The 16,436-nt window shown below is 42.0% G+C and overlaps 1 protein-coding gene across 1 annotated transcript in view; it reads right to left on the bottom strand.

The window, feature by feature from the left end:
• Nucleotides 1-16,436, bottom strand: part of cep97 (centrosomal protein 97) — a 40,697-nt gene that overhangs the window by 14,517 nt on the left and 9,744 nt on the right. The window contains exons 4-8 of the mRNA XM_033032706.1: nucleotides 11,421-11,522; nucleotides 7,105-7,218; nucleotides 6,741-6,907; nucleotides 4,668-4,832; nucleotides 2,796-2,929 (exon numbers count right to left, since the gene is read on the bottom strand). Of these exons, the coding sequence (XP_032888597.1) occupies nucleotides 2,796-2,929; nucleotides 4,668-4,832; nucleotides 6,741-6,907; nucleotides 7,105-7,218; nucleotides 11,421-11,522 (682 nt within the window). The remainder of the gene's footprint in view (nucleotides 1-2,795; nucleotides 2,930-4,667; nucleotides 4,833-6,740; nucleotides 6,908-7,104; nucleotides 7,219-11,420; nucleotides 11,523-16,436) is intronic.

The following is a 16,436-nucleotide window of genomic DNA, read 5'->3' as shown; positions in this document are numbered from 1 at the left end:
GGTTCAAATGACAAATAAATTGTATTGTATTGTAATTAGTGCAAGATCTCTCTACTCTTGTACGCAGATCCAATAAACATACCATTTTACTTTCTAACCATGAACTATGTTTACTTTCAGTGATTTACCAGAATGGCTAGGTTCCTCAATAGATGGACACATTCACCATTTAAAAAATACTCTTTATCTTTTGTACCAAAGCGGATGACGTCACATTTTCCACCTTATATTCTATTTGTTACGACATTGCTCTTTCCCCATCTCTATCCCCCTGAAGCCTCACTCCTTCCAACTCACAGTCTACCTGCTACCAAAGCCATTGCTCATTTGTAGAGATGCCCAACTCAATACCACGCTTCTTCCATTATGTAGGATGGACATGGTTTTGTGTTAAGCTTTCACCAGAGTGCCATCTATTTTTTTGGTGTAACCTGGTGCTGCTTCTGGCAGATTCTTCCATAATCAGCATTGAACCAGTGTTGAACTGGTTGGATGATAATGGTAGAGTATAAGAGACATATACCAGGGCATCAAGCTGTAAATGGTGGAATATAATTCTGTAATTGCTAATGGCCCTCTTTATCTATCACACAACAGCCAGTTTAATGCTGCTGGCTCTTTTCTGAATCTATTGTATTTAATAAAACATGTCATTACTCTATGGGAGGCAATTAAAAACAAAATGCTGGAAATACAGTGTGAGAGAGAACAGACTTTCTCAACAAACCTTCAACAGATCTTCATTGTATCTTCATTGTTAAAGTGATTTCTATAGATACAACATCCTATGCAATGCTCATTCCTGCCAATAGAGGCACATACAAATGTGTAATCCACTGGTAAGCAAATATTATAGAGCAGAGCAAGATGCGCCACTCTGCGAAAAATGCGTAGTATGACATGGGTATGACATGACGCCATTTTATTGAGCTGCAATGTACAATAATATAAAATAAATTTACAATAATATTAACTAATTATGTGAAGTTATCGATGCTATATAAAACACTGTTCCCTACAACACTGGTTACACCAAAGATGATAGAGCGGATCAATCTTTGGAACGGATTACACCAAAGATACTAGAGGAGCATTGCCCGCTGCCTCGGGAGCGCCGACCGCGGGTAGACGCTTGAGGCTCTCCCGCCGGCCGCCTTCATCTGGTATCGGGGGACCGAGAATCAGTCCTGGATCAACTCAGGAGTGGAGGAAACATACTCTTCCCCCAAAGATACTAGAGGAGCCTCTAGTATCTTTGCTTTTCCCTGCGACCTGATGTAAGAGCAGATTGTATAACTGTGGAGTCCGTCCCCGCTACCAAAGATGTCGCGTTTGGCATAAACAAATGGCGGCCGTGACGTTCCGTTACGTACTACACGTCAGTCCATTGGATTTCGGAGGAGTGGTCTATCTTGCTCTGCTCTATAATCTTTGCTGGTAAGGTAGTCAGAAACATAGAAAAGAGGTGCAGGAGTAGGCCATTCAGCCCTTCGAGCCAGCACCACCATTCAATATGATCATGGCTGATCATCCAAAATCAGTACCCCGTTCCTGCCTTTTCCCCATATCCCTTGATTCTTCAGTCTGAAGAAGGGTCTCGACTCGAAATGTCACCCATTCCTTCTCGCCTGTCCTGCTGAGTTACTCCAGAATTTTGTGTCTACCTTCGATTTAAACCAGCATCTGCAGTTCTTTCCTACACATCCGTTGATTCCTTTAGCTCTAAGAGCTAAATTTAACTCTCTTGAAAACATCCAGTGAATTGGCCTCCACTGCCTTCTTTGGCAGAGAATTCCACAGATTCACAACTCTCTGGGTGAAAAGGTTTTTCCTCATCTCAGTCCTAAATGGACTACCACTTACTCTTAAACTGTGACCCCTGTTTAACTCACCAACATTGGGAACATTTTTCCTGCATCTTGCCTGTCCAATCACTTAAGAATGTTATATGTTTCTATAAGATTCCCTCTCATCCTTCTAAATTTCAGTGAATATAAGCCCAGTCGACCCATTCATTCATCAGATATCAGTCCCGCCATCCCGGGAATTAACCTGGTGAACTTACGCTGCACTCCCTCAATATCAAGAATGTTCTTCCTCAAATTAGGAAACCAAAACTGCACATATTACTCCAGGTGTGGTCTCACCAGGGCCTTGTACAACTGCAGTAGGACCTTGCTCCTTGCTCAAATCCTCTGGCAATGAAGGCCAACATGCCATTAGCTTTCTTCACTGCCTGCTGTACCTGCATGCTTACTTTCAGTATCTGATGAACAAGGTCACCAAGGTCTTTCTGCACATCCCCTTTTCCTAATCTGAAGACATTTACCACTTCATAAAATATCAACAACGCTGCTTTCTATCACCTTCTAAACTTTATATATATTCTTTATGCCCCACTCTTTAACTTTAGATATTAATCAACTTTTATCCATTCAACTATTTGCCCCAACCCCATATGCCTTAATTTCTGACTAGTTAATGTTATCAAGAGATCTCTTATTGTGTTTTTTCAACAATCATAAAGCTACAAAGCCAGTCATACTTACAAAGCACAAATGTTATTACTCTCCCCCCCCCCCCCCCATTCAACAATAAATCACTGAAAAATGGCCAGGTTGAAAAAAAAAAGAAATTGTCAATTTAATACTTTGTGAACCAAGCATATTTAAGAAGCAAAAATGGTTGCCTTGCAACAAATAGATGGAACGACTTTTGAATGTCTTGTTTGACAACCATTTCAGAGCATCAAGTCACTTGCAGGCACAATATTACAGTTCATGCATTTTTCCTACCTTTTGCATTCTGGATAGCATGACCTTCGTGCTTGCTGTTATATTCATTTTGAAATGATAGCTCTAAATTGGGACTTGAATGTCGAATATGGCTTGTCTTCTGGAACTTTTCCATCAGTTCTAGTTGGTGAAGCCTAGTGCCAGAACAAAACATAAAATAACATTTGCTAATCCAAATTTATTTTGTTTACGAACATAGTTGCATGGCTGCATAATTCCATAGAATACATCGACAGAAGAAAGGATAAAATTGATTTAATATCCAAACCATTTTTTCTAAAGCAGCAAATATTCAATAAATAACTGCAGGATTTAACATTGAATAGGGGAATACTATTACTCAGGCAAGATGGAGACTTGCAACAGATAAATTAATTCATCCATTAATTACATCATATCATATAGGATGCCTTAGGGAGCTTGTGGCCAATATCTTCAGTAGATAGGTTGAAAAATCATGTTCTAGGAAACTCTATTCCCTACTCTCAGTTTTCTTTTTGGCTCCACCGCTTCTGCTCACAAGGTTAGGCTTTCCATTCCATGACATCCAAGATATCCTCATTCTTTAGTAAATGGTGCTTCACTGCATCTCCACCGTGTCCCACAGTTCTGCTCTCACTATCCCTCTCCCCAGATGAATCAAGGGTGGAGATCCCATGGTTCTCACTTTTCATCTCTCCAGCCTACACACGCAGCACATCATTCTTTGCCATTACCGCCACCTTTAACATTATCCCATCGCCAATCATATCTTCCCATCCCCACCTCTTTCCGCCTATCCCTATACCTCCCTTCTCACATTCAGTCAAGGACCCCAGCAGTGCTTCCAGGTGAGATAAGAGGTTCGCATGCACCTCCTTTAACCTCATTTAGCGCATATGGTTTTCCCGATGTGGCCTCCTTTACATCGGTAAGACCAAGCATAGACTATGGGGCTGCTTCGACGAACATTTGCTCTTGGTTTGCCATTGCCTGCTGAATCACCCAACCTCTAACCTTTTTAACTCCCCTTCGCCATACTGACCTTTCTATTCTGGGCCTCCTCTATTTGCAGAGTGAGGCCACACACGAACTGGAGGAACAGTGCCTCATATTCCACTTGAGCTGCTTACAACCTAACGATATGAACATTAAATTCTCCAATTTTAGGTAACTACCTACAAATACCACTCCTCACTTTCTCTCTACTCACAACTAATGGGAAACATGATTTCCTTCTAAATGTTATAGTCAATGATAATAGATAATACGGAGCTGGATTTTGGGCAGGGAGGCAGGCACTAAATTGCAATGAAATATATAGAAGTTGAAATCTATTATAAAATCTAAATTAGCCAAGCTTGACATGACTATCTAGTAAAGAAAACGTTTTTCTTCGGAAAGTTGACTAAAACAAAAGGTAGTGGAGACTGCAGATATACAGCACTATCCGAAAGCTAATGGAAATTTGAAGTTTAGTTTCATATGATAAAGAATATTGCAAAAGCAGATTCAGTTTCACCAATAAGGTAGGTAGGAGAAAGAAATGAACTCATGTTTCACCTGTATGATTGAAGATAAAGATAGTAACTTGGTATAGACAAATAGAATAGCAGAATGCCAGAACTCCCATGCATATCTTTTAAAATGCTCTTGAACAGTCTGTCTTCCGGCCCTTGTCAAAAATCAACGATTGTTTTCTATATATCAAAATTATGCTTCAGTTTTCACTTCTATGTGGCTACATAGGTATAAACATGATGATGCCAGGAATAAAGCATTTGAAAATTCAGTAAAAATCCTTGATTATCACCAATAAATCTTGCCATACAATTTTGTATTGATCTACTTTGAAAACATGGACATATTTGGATCACGGGTGCTTTTCATTACCTCTGCTTATTTAGGATTTTTTCAAGTTTCGCATCCTCTGCAGATTGAAGTGCTGGAGTTGATGTGAGAGGACAAACTGAAGCCAAATATTGGACCAGCTGCACGTGTTGGGCAGGTCGAAATGATCGACCTTTCCCTTGACTATATAGCCACTCTGCTTTGAGGCTGAAAGAGAACAAAATAAGTTATGAGGCATTTCTGTACATTTTCTTATCACATTATTGTTTTTGAAGCTGCAAGTGATAAACAGCTGACTGAACAAATCATTTTACTTCCTTTAAGTTATACACAAGAAAAAAAATATTGGTAATAATCCATGATGCATTTCCATGTATAACAAATAAATAAACTGCATCAATAGGATACAATTATAGGATTAATTTATGGATATATTCAACAAATTTGTGGGCACATTTCCATTCTCAGATCTATCAGAGATGGACAATAAATGTTAACCTTCTCAATAACATATCAGAAACATGGAAGTTGTAATTCTGAAACATGTAATTCTGGGCAGCTTTTACAGAAATAATATGATTAGGAATCTTTTAACAATTACCCTCACCTGCAATATCCTGTATCTAGTATTTCACCTTTCCGGTACCAATTGCAGTAAAAATAAATGGTTGTGTATGTGTCCCTGTCATACTGTCGTTGCAGAGGTAGCTTTATTCTCACATATATATACAGAAGAAATGTTTGGTTGATGTACCAAGCATCACTCAAAACTTATTTGTGTGATAGATTGCTTTTCGAACCATTAATTCATGCTTTTATCTCTTAATCTCATTATTTAAGAGATAAAAATACACATAAATGATAACTATGGATACATTCATTTGCCCTTCAGTCTTTGATTTGAATCCACAGGTACACAAAAATGCTGGAGAAACTCAGCGGGTGCAGCAGCATCTATGGAGCGAAGGAAATAGGCGAAGTTTCGGGCCGAAACCCTTCTTCAGACTGAATCCAATCCAGTCTTTAGTTCTACTTAATACTGTTAAGAATACTCATCAAAATGCATTTGGTTTGACCACCAGGGGGCGCCGAACGATTGGCAGCCCCAACATCTCTTTGTTTTTTCGTCTTTTTTAATTTTTTTAGTGTGTTTTATAAGTTTGTATAAATGTTCTCTGGTTTGTTTTATGTGTGGGGAAACTCTCTTTTCAGTTTCTTACCATGCCGGAGACGCGATGTTTCTGGGTCGCGTCTCCGGTCGCTTTGCGGCCTATCATCGATGGAGCTGGAGGCCTCCTCGGACTAACCTTAGGCCCCACCGTGGGGAGCGGACTTAATATCGGAGCTGATCCCTTGCCTGGGATTGCTCCAACCACGGCCTACGGACTTACCCTCAAGAGCTCGCAGTCTCAGGAGAGGCTACTCAGGAACTCCGGCGAAAGCAGAGGCTCAACCAGCCCCAACCAGCACGGCGCGGGGGAGCTGACATCCTCCCCGATGCAGGAGATGGATCGCTCCGACGCGGAGGGCCCAAAACGCCACCGGCTACGGGTGAGAAGATCATCCCGTCAACGGAGGGCTTGAGGCCCCCGACCGCGGGAGAGCTAAGGGAAGCGGTTGAACTTTTTTTTACATTCCATCAGTGAGGAATGTAGAGTCTCTGTGATGGATGTTTATGTTAAAATGCGTTTTGTGTGTTCTGTTGCTTTTTATTTGTATGACTGACTTGGCAAATGAAATTCCTCGTATGTTGCAAAACATACTTGGTTAATAAAGTATTATTGTGATTGAAATTAATTTAAAGTGAGTCAGAACCTGAAGTACCAATCCATTCTCAATTCAGCACCAATTAATTTACACCATATAGTTTGCATTGGAGATAAGAAATGTTGTGGGAACACAGTAGCTACGTTTTATGTCGCATGCAACTATGCAGTGCAGATCCAAGAACAATTGATCCAGTATTGGTATTGAAAATAGAAAGATCATTCACTCTTCCGTACTAGAATTTTTTGCATGGTTAATATGCAAAGCATATTCTAGTGATCATGACTTTCTATTGACTAGAATATATCTTGTACATTCTATACAAAAACATTTCAAATTTCCATTTACCTTTCTTTCTGTGAGATTACATAGCCATCTAGAATCCGTAGGGTTAAACACCAACTGACAATATATGGTCTGTAATCAAATCCAGGAAGGGAGGGTGTTGCCATTACACAAGGATTGTTCATGATTGATAGCTGCTCCAATTCGCGAAGGAACCCCAGATAGGAAACCTATCACACAACATCATACGAGATTCAAGGTAAGAAAGATAATAACCGCAATGTAATGAACTGCTTGTAAGAAAATGAAATTGAACTTTTTAATGCAATTATTCAAACTTCTAAAAATTAACTAGGCATCTGCTGTAAACATTAAAGCTACACATTAATTCCAAATAGTTATAGTAATTATATTAAATGTGGCATACCTCATTCAGATCTCTTATTTCGTTCTCTGCAAGGGATAGAATGTTTAATTCTGGAGGAAGGTGACCGGAAGCAGAACGGAGTGTAGTGATAGTATTTCCATGCAACAGAAGTATCTGTTAAGTAAAATAAATGTCCTTAACATAGCTCATAGAAACATAGAAAATAGGTGCAGGAGGCCATTCGGCCCTTCGAGCCAGCACCGCCATTCATTGTGATAGAAACATAGAAAATAGGAGCAGGAGGAGGCCATTCGGCCCTTCGAGCCAGCACCGCCATTCATTGTGATCATGGCTGATCGTCCCCAATCAATAACCCGTGCCTGCCTTCTCCCCATATCCCTTGATTCCACCAGCCCCTAGAGCTCTGTCTAACGCTCTCTTAAATCCATCCAGTGATTTGGCCTCCACTGCTCTCTCTGGCAGGGAATTCCATAAATTATTCCAGAGCATCTTGCAAACCAGAGCATCTTGCTCTATTCCAGAACATCTTGCCAACCAGGAAACATTACTTGCCTTTGCTCTAATTGCACTTCATCATTTACAGCCTAAGAAAAAAAAGTTGTGAGAATTGTTGTCCAATTTGAATGAAATGATACACAAACCAGTTGATAAGAATGTTCACATCAAGTGTACAGTTTGTTTGTGTGAATTAATTCCAGAAACAAGTTCTGGTTTGATGTCTAGCACTCCATTATAAATTAGTAAGAAATGCAATCTTTCAGTTGATCAGCTGATGTATTGGGAGAGGGGAGGGGAGGGGGAAAGCAATTACATAAAGACAAGCACGTTGTACCTGGGAGGAATATTCACACTTCTCCTTGGCCACGGTGCTAAATAATCACTCATGAATTCAGCTGTTGCAGCTACCAAGATTCCAGAATCCAGGAATCTCTGCCGCCATGTAATGAAAATGAATTTAAGTTGGGCACCTCCTTAACAGTAGACGTTCTTGACCAAACCCACCACCCTCCCCACTATCAACCTACAGTGCTCTCCATAATGTTTGGGACAAACACCCATCATTTATTTATTTGCCTCTGTACTCCACAATTTGAGATTTGTAATAGAAAAAAATCACATGTGGTTAAAGTGCACAATGTCAGATTTTAATAAACGCCATTTTTATACATTTTAGTTTCACCATGCAGAAATTACAGCAGTGTTTATACATAGTCCCCCCCCCCATTTCAGGGCACCATAATGTTTTGGACACAGTAATGTAATGTAAATGAAAGTAGTCATGTTTAGTATTTTGTTGCATTTCCTTTGCATGCAATGACTGCTTGAAGTCTGCGATTCATGGACATCACCAGTTGCTCGCTGTCTTCTCTGGTGATGCTCTGCCAGGCCTGTATTGCAGTCATCTTTAACTTATGCTTGTTATGGGGACTTGTTCCCTTCAGTTTTCTCTTCAGCATATAAAAGGCATGCTCAATTGGATTCAGATCAGGTGAGTGACTTGGCCACTCAAGAATTGACCATTTTTTAGCTTTGAAAAACTCCTTTGTTGCTTTAGCAGTATGTTTGGAATCATTGTCTCGCTATAGCATGAACCGATGGCCAATGCGTTTTGAGGCATTTGTTTGAACTTGAGCAGATAGGACGTGTCTATACACTTCAGAATATATTATGCTACTACCATCAGCAGTTGTATTATCAATTAATATAAGTGAGTCAGTATCTTCAGCAGCCATACGTGCCAAGGCCATAACATCCCCACCACCATGTTTCACAGATGAGGTGGTATGCTTTGGATCTTGGGCAGTTCCTTCTCTCCTCCATACTTTGCTCTTGCCATCACTCTGATATGTTAATCTTCGTCTCATCTGTCCACAATACCTTTTTTCAGAACTGCGGTTGCTCTTTTAAGTACGTCTTAGCAAACGGTAGGGGCCAAGGAAAGAGCGTTCACGTCGCGGCCCTGTTTCAACCAATCTTTCCACCACCACGCACAAGAAGCACAAGACAGACACCATTGTGCAGATGCCGAGAAGTGTGTTCAGCTCTGGCTGAACAACTTCTAATCTTGTGCGTGGACTCGATAAGAAGAAGAAGAAGCAAACGGTAACCCAGCCATCCTATTTTTGTGGCTAACCAGTGGTTTGTATCTTGCAGTGTAGCCTCTGTATTTCTGTTCATGAAGTCTTCTGCGGACAGTGGTCATTGACAAATCCACACCTGACTCCTGAAGAGTGTTTCTGATCTTTATTATAGAGAGAATCTTCTGTCATCAGCTGTGGAGGTCTTCCTTGGTCTGCCAGTCCCTTTGCGATTAGTAAGCTCACCAGTGCTCTTTTTCTTCTTAATGATATTCCAAACAGTTGATTTTGGTAACCCTAAGGTTTGCTGATGTCTCTAACAGTTTTATTCTTGTTTCTCAGTCTCATAATGGCTTCTTTGACTTTCATTGGCACAACTTTGGTCCTCATGTTAATATCAGCAATAAAAAATTCCAAAGACTTGAGGAAAGACTTCTTCTTCTTCTTCTTCTATGTGGTGTTTTTTGGCGGTTGGCAAACAACTTTTTTGGTGCATTACCGCCACCAACTGGCATGGAGTGTGGATCAAACAACACCATTACATATACTAATAACCTATATCCTTCCGAACAAATTGGTTACCCTAAGAAAATGCAACAGGATTTGATAGCACTTATATATGAACTTCCTTGCAAAATATCTACCAAATCAAATTGTATTCTTTCTTTTCTGAACTGCTCACTCATCCGTTCTCTCTCCTCCTCATACCTCTCACAATGTACAATGACATGCTCTATTGTCTCTTCTTGCCCACAGTATTCACATCTACCTGTATTATGCTTGCCTATTATAAAAAGTGTACTGTTCAGACCAGTGTGTCCAAATCTAATTCTTGAGATTACTGTCTCCTCTTTTCTGTTTTTTCCTGCACATCTCATTTCTCCCACTTTCCTCTGGACTCTGTAGAACCACCGTCCTTTCCGCTCTTCATCCCATTGCTTTTGCCATCTTTCCTTCAGTCTTTGCTTAATAATGTCTTTGATTTCAGTTTTACCTATGTTAATACTTAAATCAATTTTACTTCTTTTTGCTACCTCTTTTGCTACCTTATCTGCCATTTCGTTTCCTCTAATGCCAATGTGTGCTGGTACCCATAAAAATATGACTGTAAGCCCCATCATTTGAATTCTGAATAGTGTTTGTTGTATTTCAATCAAAATGTCTGGTCTACTGTCTGAATGGCTGTGCTGTAAACTCTTTATTGCTAAACCTGAATCTGAGCAAATAACTGTCCTTAAAGGCCTAGTATCCTCGACCCACTGTACCGCTAACAATATTGCAATCATTTCACCTGTGTATACTGAGACCTCATTATTGATCCTCTTCCCTACTTTGATGTGAAATTCTGGTACAATAAATGCTACTCCTACTTTATCTACTGAATCTTTTGATGCATCTGTATAAATTTGGACAAAACTGTAGTATCTGTCAATGTATTCCTGTATGATGACTGAATTATACCTATGTTGTTTATCCTTGTTTTCCTGTTCTAATGTTGTAAAGTCTACTGTTGCATCTGGAAGTATCCAAGGTGGAATTGAAGGTAATTTGAGGAAAGACTAGGTGCTGAGAGCACTCTTATACCTGCATTAATGAGGCAATTAAACACACCTGAGCAATTACAAACACCTGTGAAGCCATGTGTCCCAGACATTATGCTACCCTGAAATGGGGGGGACTGTGTATAAACACAGCTGTCATTTCTACATGGTGAAACCAAAATGTATAAAAATACCCTTTAATAAAATCTGACAATGTGCACTTTAACCACATGTGATTTTTTTTAAAATTACAAATTTCAAATTGTGGCGTAGAGGCAAATAAATAAATGATGGATCTTTGTCCCAAACATTATGGAGGGCACTGCAAAAGCAGGTTGCTCACCACACTGTCAATCCACCCCAACAAAGACCAGAAATTGATAAATTCAGGTTGGATATGTGAATTATACAAATTCCATCCTCTTTCATCATGCTGCTCCCCTTTCTGCTCACCAAAACTCAAGGTATAATGTTTTATTCTGACTGTGTCCAAATCAAAACATACAAATCATGCATGGCTTATTTACTGGCCATAGCATATGGACTGACCAGTTATTTCAAGAATGATGATCTCTACCTTCAATAGCAATGAAAATAAACAGACCACTGGAAAGATCCAGAATCACACTGCAAATCTTGCACAATATATATAGAAAAAAAGTGGGGGGAAATAATATTTAACTAAACTGAACAAATATTTCCTTAGTTCTAATGTAGAACTGTATACATACTTTACCTTTAGAGACAGAAGTTTTGATAGATCACCTATCAGTGCAATGTTGTTGTCTGATAAATCCAAATGTCGAAGAGATAAGCAGCCATTAACGGCTTCCACAGTCTGCAAGAAAAGAACAAATACCAGATAATGGAGATGAATTTTGAATTTTCACCAGATGCTAAGAAAATTGTTGAAGATACGAGGTAGATGTAATTTACATGAACATGAGAAAGGTTTTGAGAGGGTCTTGCACGGTAGGCTGGTCCTGAACATTAAGGCACAAGTTTCCAAGTCATGATGGCAAAGTGGATCCAAAATTAGCTTGGTGACTGGAGGTAGAGGATAATGGCAGATGGGTTTTTTTCTGATTGGAAATCTGTAACAAATGTTGCACTACAATGATTGGAGCTAGGACATTTGCTGTTTATGGTCTAATTAATTAAGTTACAGACGACACAAAAAATCGTTGAGTCGTAGGTAGCAAAGGAGGCCGCAGGTTGTCTAAGGATATAGCAGAACAGTTGGAAAATTGGGGGGAGCGACAATGGAATTTAATCCACATAAATGTGAGATAATGCACTTTTGGAAGTCAAATTCTGTTAGGACATATAGAATACATCCCATGACTTTCAGCATTTTTTATCTTCAGATGCAGCTTGAGGTACAAGTGCACAGTTTGTTGAAAATGAAGAGTGGTGAAGGTGGCATTTGGTATGATTACCTTCATACGCCAAGACTGTAAAAACTCAAAAGATTCAAACATCATGTACAAACGGTGTCTTTTTTACACATTACAAGTTTGGTACACAAGCGTGTTTGGCACACTCTAAAACAAGTAATTGTTGCTGCTGCAGAACATACCCGTTGACTGACGAACTCAAACTAAGTTCCTGCTGTTGTTGTAAGACACACCCGTTGACTGATGACGTTCTTCACCCCCAAATCCCGCCAACCTCAGTCACGTGACTGTCCCAGCTCTACTGACGAGGGTTCGATCTATGAGTGGCTCAACCACCAGATGGCGCCATATGACCCCCCACCTCAGAACCGGAAGAATGAAAACAAGCAGGCAGACAAACGAGACGGCCTGATCTTGTACAGCATCACCCTTGCTCGGGGACACAACCGGCAAAGATGAGGGCGAAAGCAGGCGGGACGGCAGACGCCCCCCAAGGACGAGACTGGGCCACCTGCACTGGCTGACTAATGTTCAGAATTGGCAGGCTGAAGACGAGCCACCCATGTTGAGCATAAAAGTCGAAGTGCCGTGCTGCAGCACCCGGAAAGGACCCGCATACAGTTGGTGCAGCAGCGTCCGGCGAGCAGCACAACACAGGAAAACAGACAGGGAGTCCTTGAGGGCAGATGAAACGTGCGAAGGAGCAAACCCTTGAAGGAACGTTAAAACAAAACGAGCGACCCACCTTCGCCCAGAAGGTGCGCCAGCATGGTCGAGGGCGGCACCTGATGTGGGTCGTGGGCACCCCGGTCGTGGGTCGGGACTGTGGGGCCCGCGGGCGCAGTCAACGCTCCGGATGTGGGCCATCCCAGGCCGTGGGCCATCCCGGGGCCGTGGGCCATCCCGGGGCCGTGGGCCATGGGGTGCAAGGAGACCAAGGCAAAAGACGCAGAATGGACGGGACGCAGTCCCTACTCATCAACCAGCAGGGAGTGTGCCCGGAAGAAATCAACGGCCAGCAGCGGCTGGGAGACGTCGGCAACAATGAAAGTCCAAGGAAAACGACAGGAATCGAAAATGAAAAGAACAATGCGGGCACCATACGTCCGGATGGGGCTACTGTAGATGGCGGCAGAATAGGGCCCTGCGAACCGGAACGAGTGTCGACCGACGGGGCAAAATGCTGACCGCTGCTCTCGTGTCGACAAGGAAATGCCTCCCGGAATGCTGGTCCCAGACATAGAGGCGATGCTTCTGGCCGGCCGCTATAGCCATTACTGGCGGCCGGCCGAGGCGTTTTCCGGATGCGTGCTGGACGATCGGCATCGGCGGGCCTCGGAACCCCAGCGCTGGTAATAGGAGCATCACGTATCTTTGCCGGTGGCACTCGAGACCGGCCATGCTGCTGCGCCCTCGGTGGAGACGTTAACGGACCGTGGAATTCGTAGTGGTACCACCGATACGCGACTGACCGAGGCTCCACCCTGTCGCTTGGCCTGCCACAGCTCATCCACACGGGCAGTCAGCTGCCAGGGAAACATCAAAATCCTCACTCGCAAGGGGCAGGCAGACGTCATTGGGCATCCGCGCCAGGAAAACCTGCTAGAGCGGCCGTCCATCAAGGCCTGGGTCACGCCCATCGACCCGGACGGCCTGCAATTGCCGAGACCATCCATTGGCAGGAATCAAGTGGCCCGATCGCGGCGGCTGAGCTCACAGGTACGTTAAATGTGCGCTTTGAGGCTGTCGTCGGTGGCATCATGCTGCAGCGCGGAGTTGTCGGCTGTATCCATAGCGGAAAATCCAAAATACTATTTGTGGACAGTCGGTGTCACCACTGTAGAGACTCAAAAGATTCAAACATCGTGTACAAATGGTGTCTTTATTAACACATTACAAGTTTGGTACACAAGCGCGTTTGGCACACTCTAAAACAAAGTAATTGTTGCTGCTGCAGAACACACCCCTTGACTGATGAACTCAAACTAAGTTCCTGTTGTTGTTGTAAGACACACCCGTTGACAAATGACGTTCTTCACCCCCAACTTCCGCCAAACTCAGTCATGTGACCGTCCCAGCTCTACTGACGAGGGTTAGATCTATAAGTGGCTGAATCTCCAGATGGCGCCACAAGACATGGAATATCAGGGTTGGAACGTCATGCTGCCGCTGTGCACAACGCTGATTAGACCCCTTTTGTAGTAGTATGTACTGTTCTGGTTGTCAGACTACAGGAAAGGTGTGGCAACAATAGAGAGAATGGTGAAAAGATTAACCAGGATGTTACCTGGAATGGTGAGCTGTAGTTACAAGTAGAGAATAGATAGGCTGGGGTTATTCTTACTGGAACAGAGGATGTTAAGGCGCAATCTTAAAGAGATATACAAAATTTGAAGGGCAAAGATTGTCAGAATCATTTTCCCACGGTCAGGGGAGTAAAATTTGAGAGCATTAAGGTGAGAGGGGAGTAATTCAAAGGAGATCTGAAGGGTATAATTTGCACAGCGTGGAGATTATCTGGAACATGCTGGCAGAGAAGGAGTTAGAGACAGATATAATTCCAACATTTAATATGTATTTAGACAGGTACTTGGATAGGAAAGATATAGAAAGGAATCGAGACAAACCAAAATAGCATAGATAGGCATCATGCTCAGCATAAACGAGGTAGGCCGAAAGGACCTGTTTCTATGCCCTATGATTCTATTATTTTCTTAAACAGAGATTACACAGATGCTTATAGATACAGATTAAGATTATTTCAATACAACGCTGGATGTCAAATCTCAGTTAAAACCTGTCCTGGATTGTAAAATGTGGCAGAAGGTCTTAAATAGTACCTGAACAAAATAGACAATGTTCAGATAGCTGTTAATTCATAAACAACAGGCATGTTCTTAAAAGGACATATATTTTACAATTTAATAATGTTGCATCATTTATGTTTAGCATGAAGTATTGGACAATTTAATGCACAATGGCATCAAATTTGAACATCTTTCTTCAGCAGCAGGACATGTTGAATGAACATTCACAATTCCATTGGGCCTCACTTTTGACAGTCTGTACTGGCTTCCGACAGACAAATTTTGTCCATCACATTCTACTGCTCTTTCCTTGCACTTTTTTGCAATTTTCTTTCAAGTACCAATACGGCTCCCTTTTGAAAGTCCTAACTGACTTACTTCCTCTATTCCCAGGGGCAATGAAACAAAGACAGCAAAAATCTGGAAACTTAAAATGCAAGAAAAACTCAGCAAGTCAAGTACCTATGCGATGAGAAACAAAGTTAATGTTTCAGGTCCACGCTCTACTCTTCTTCCCTTTTGCAGCCTTATCTGCTGAGTGTTTCCAGCATTTTCCGATTTTATTTTATACCCTCATGTTCCAGATCACAAAATGTTGCTGCTAATGTAAGTTTTGCCTCCGAACCCTCCAGGGTCATTAAATCATCTCTATTGGGAACAGCTTTTCTCTTTATCCCATCTAAACCCATCATAAACTTGTCCATAAACCTATCTATAAAATCTCTCAACATTGTTTGCTCCAAGGAGAACATCCATAGCTTTAAATCTAACCTTCAACATCTAACAGAAAATGCTGGAAATATTCAGCAGGTCAGCAGTTGAAAGCAGTGACGGGATCGGTCAAATTCAGCATGGATTTATGAAGGGGAAATCATGCTTGATTAATCTTCTGGAATTTTTTGAGGATGTAACAATTAGAATGGATAAGGGAGAGCCAGTGGATGCGATGTATCTGAACTTTCCAAAAGCCTTTGACAAGAAATGACTGCAAAATTAGAGCACATGGTATTGGATGTAGGGTATTGACATGGGTAGAGACTGGTTGGCAGAAAGGAAGCAAAGAGTAGGAATTAAAGGGTCATTTTCAGAATGGCAGGCAGTGACTAGTGGGTGCCGCACGGCTCAGTGTCCCTTATCCATTCTAATTGTTACATCCTCAAAAAATTCCAGAAGACCACAGTTATTTACAATATATACTAGACAAAGTGCAGACCCGTTGGGTCTGTTCCCCCAACGTGCGGTTGTGGGGAGGGGGGGGGGGAGGCGGCATGCAGCATCACACACACTAACTATCCCCCCCCCCGCACTCACGCTAATTACCTCCCTTGATATTATATTATTATTAATTTGCTCCTTTTACCCCATAACCACACTATCTACTGACGCATAGCCCCCAACTTGCAGTCACATCTAGAGAGGGGGGGGGGGTAGAGGGTGAGGGCAGAGAGAGAAGGGGCAGAGACAGAGAGAGAGAGACAGAAACACAGAGAGAGGGGCAAGAGGGAGAGAGGGTGGAGAGGAGAAGAAGAGGAAGGGTGGGTAATGGGG

The sequence above is a fragment of the Amblyraja radiata genome, chromosome 14 (genome assembly GCF_010909765.2).
Source record: "Amblyraja radiata isolate CabotCenter1 chromosome 14, sAmbRad1.1.pri, whole genome shotgun sequence".
Classification (NCBI taxonomy): Eukaryota; Metazoa; Chordata; class Chondrichthyes; order Rajiformes; family Rajidae; genus Amblyraja; species Amblyraja radiata.
Note: the sequence above shows the minus strand (reverse complement) of the source record. Positions and strands in the feature narration are given on the sequence as shown.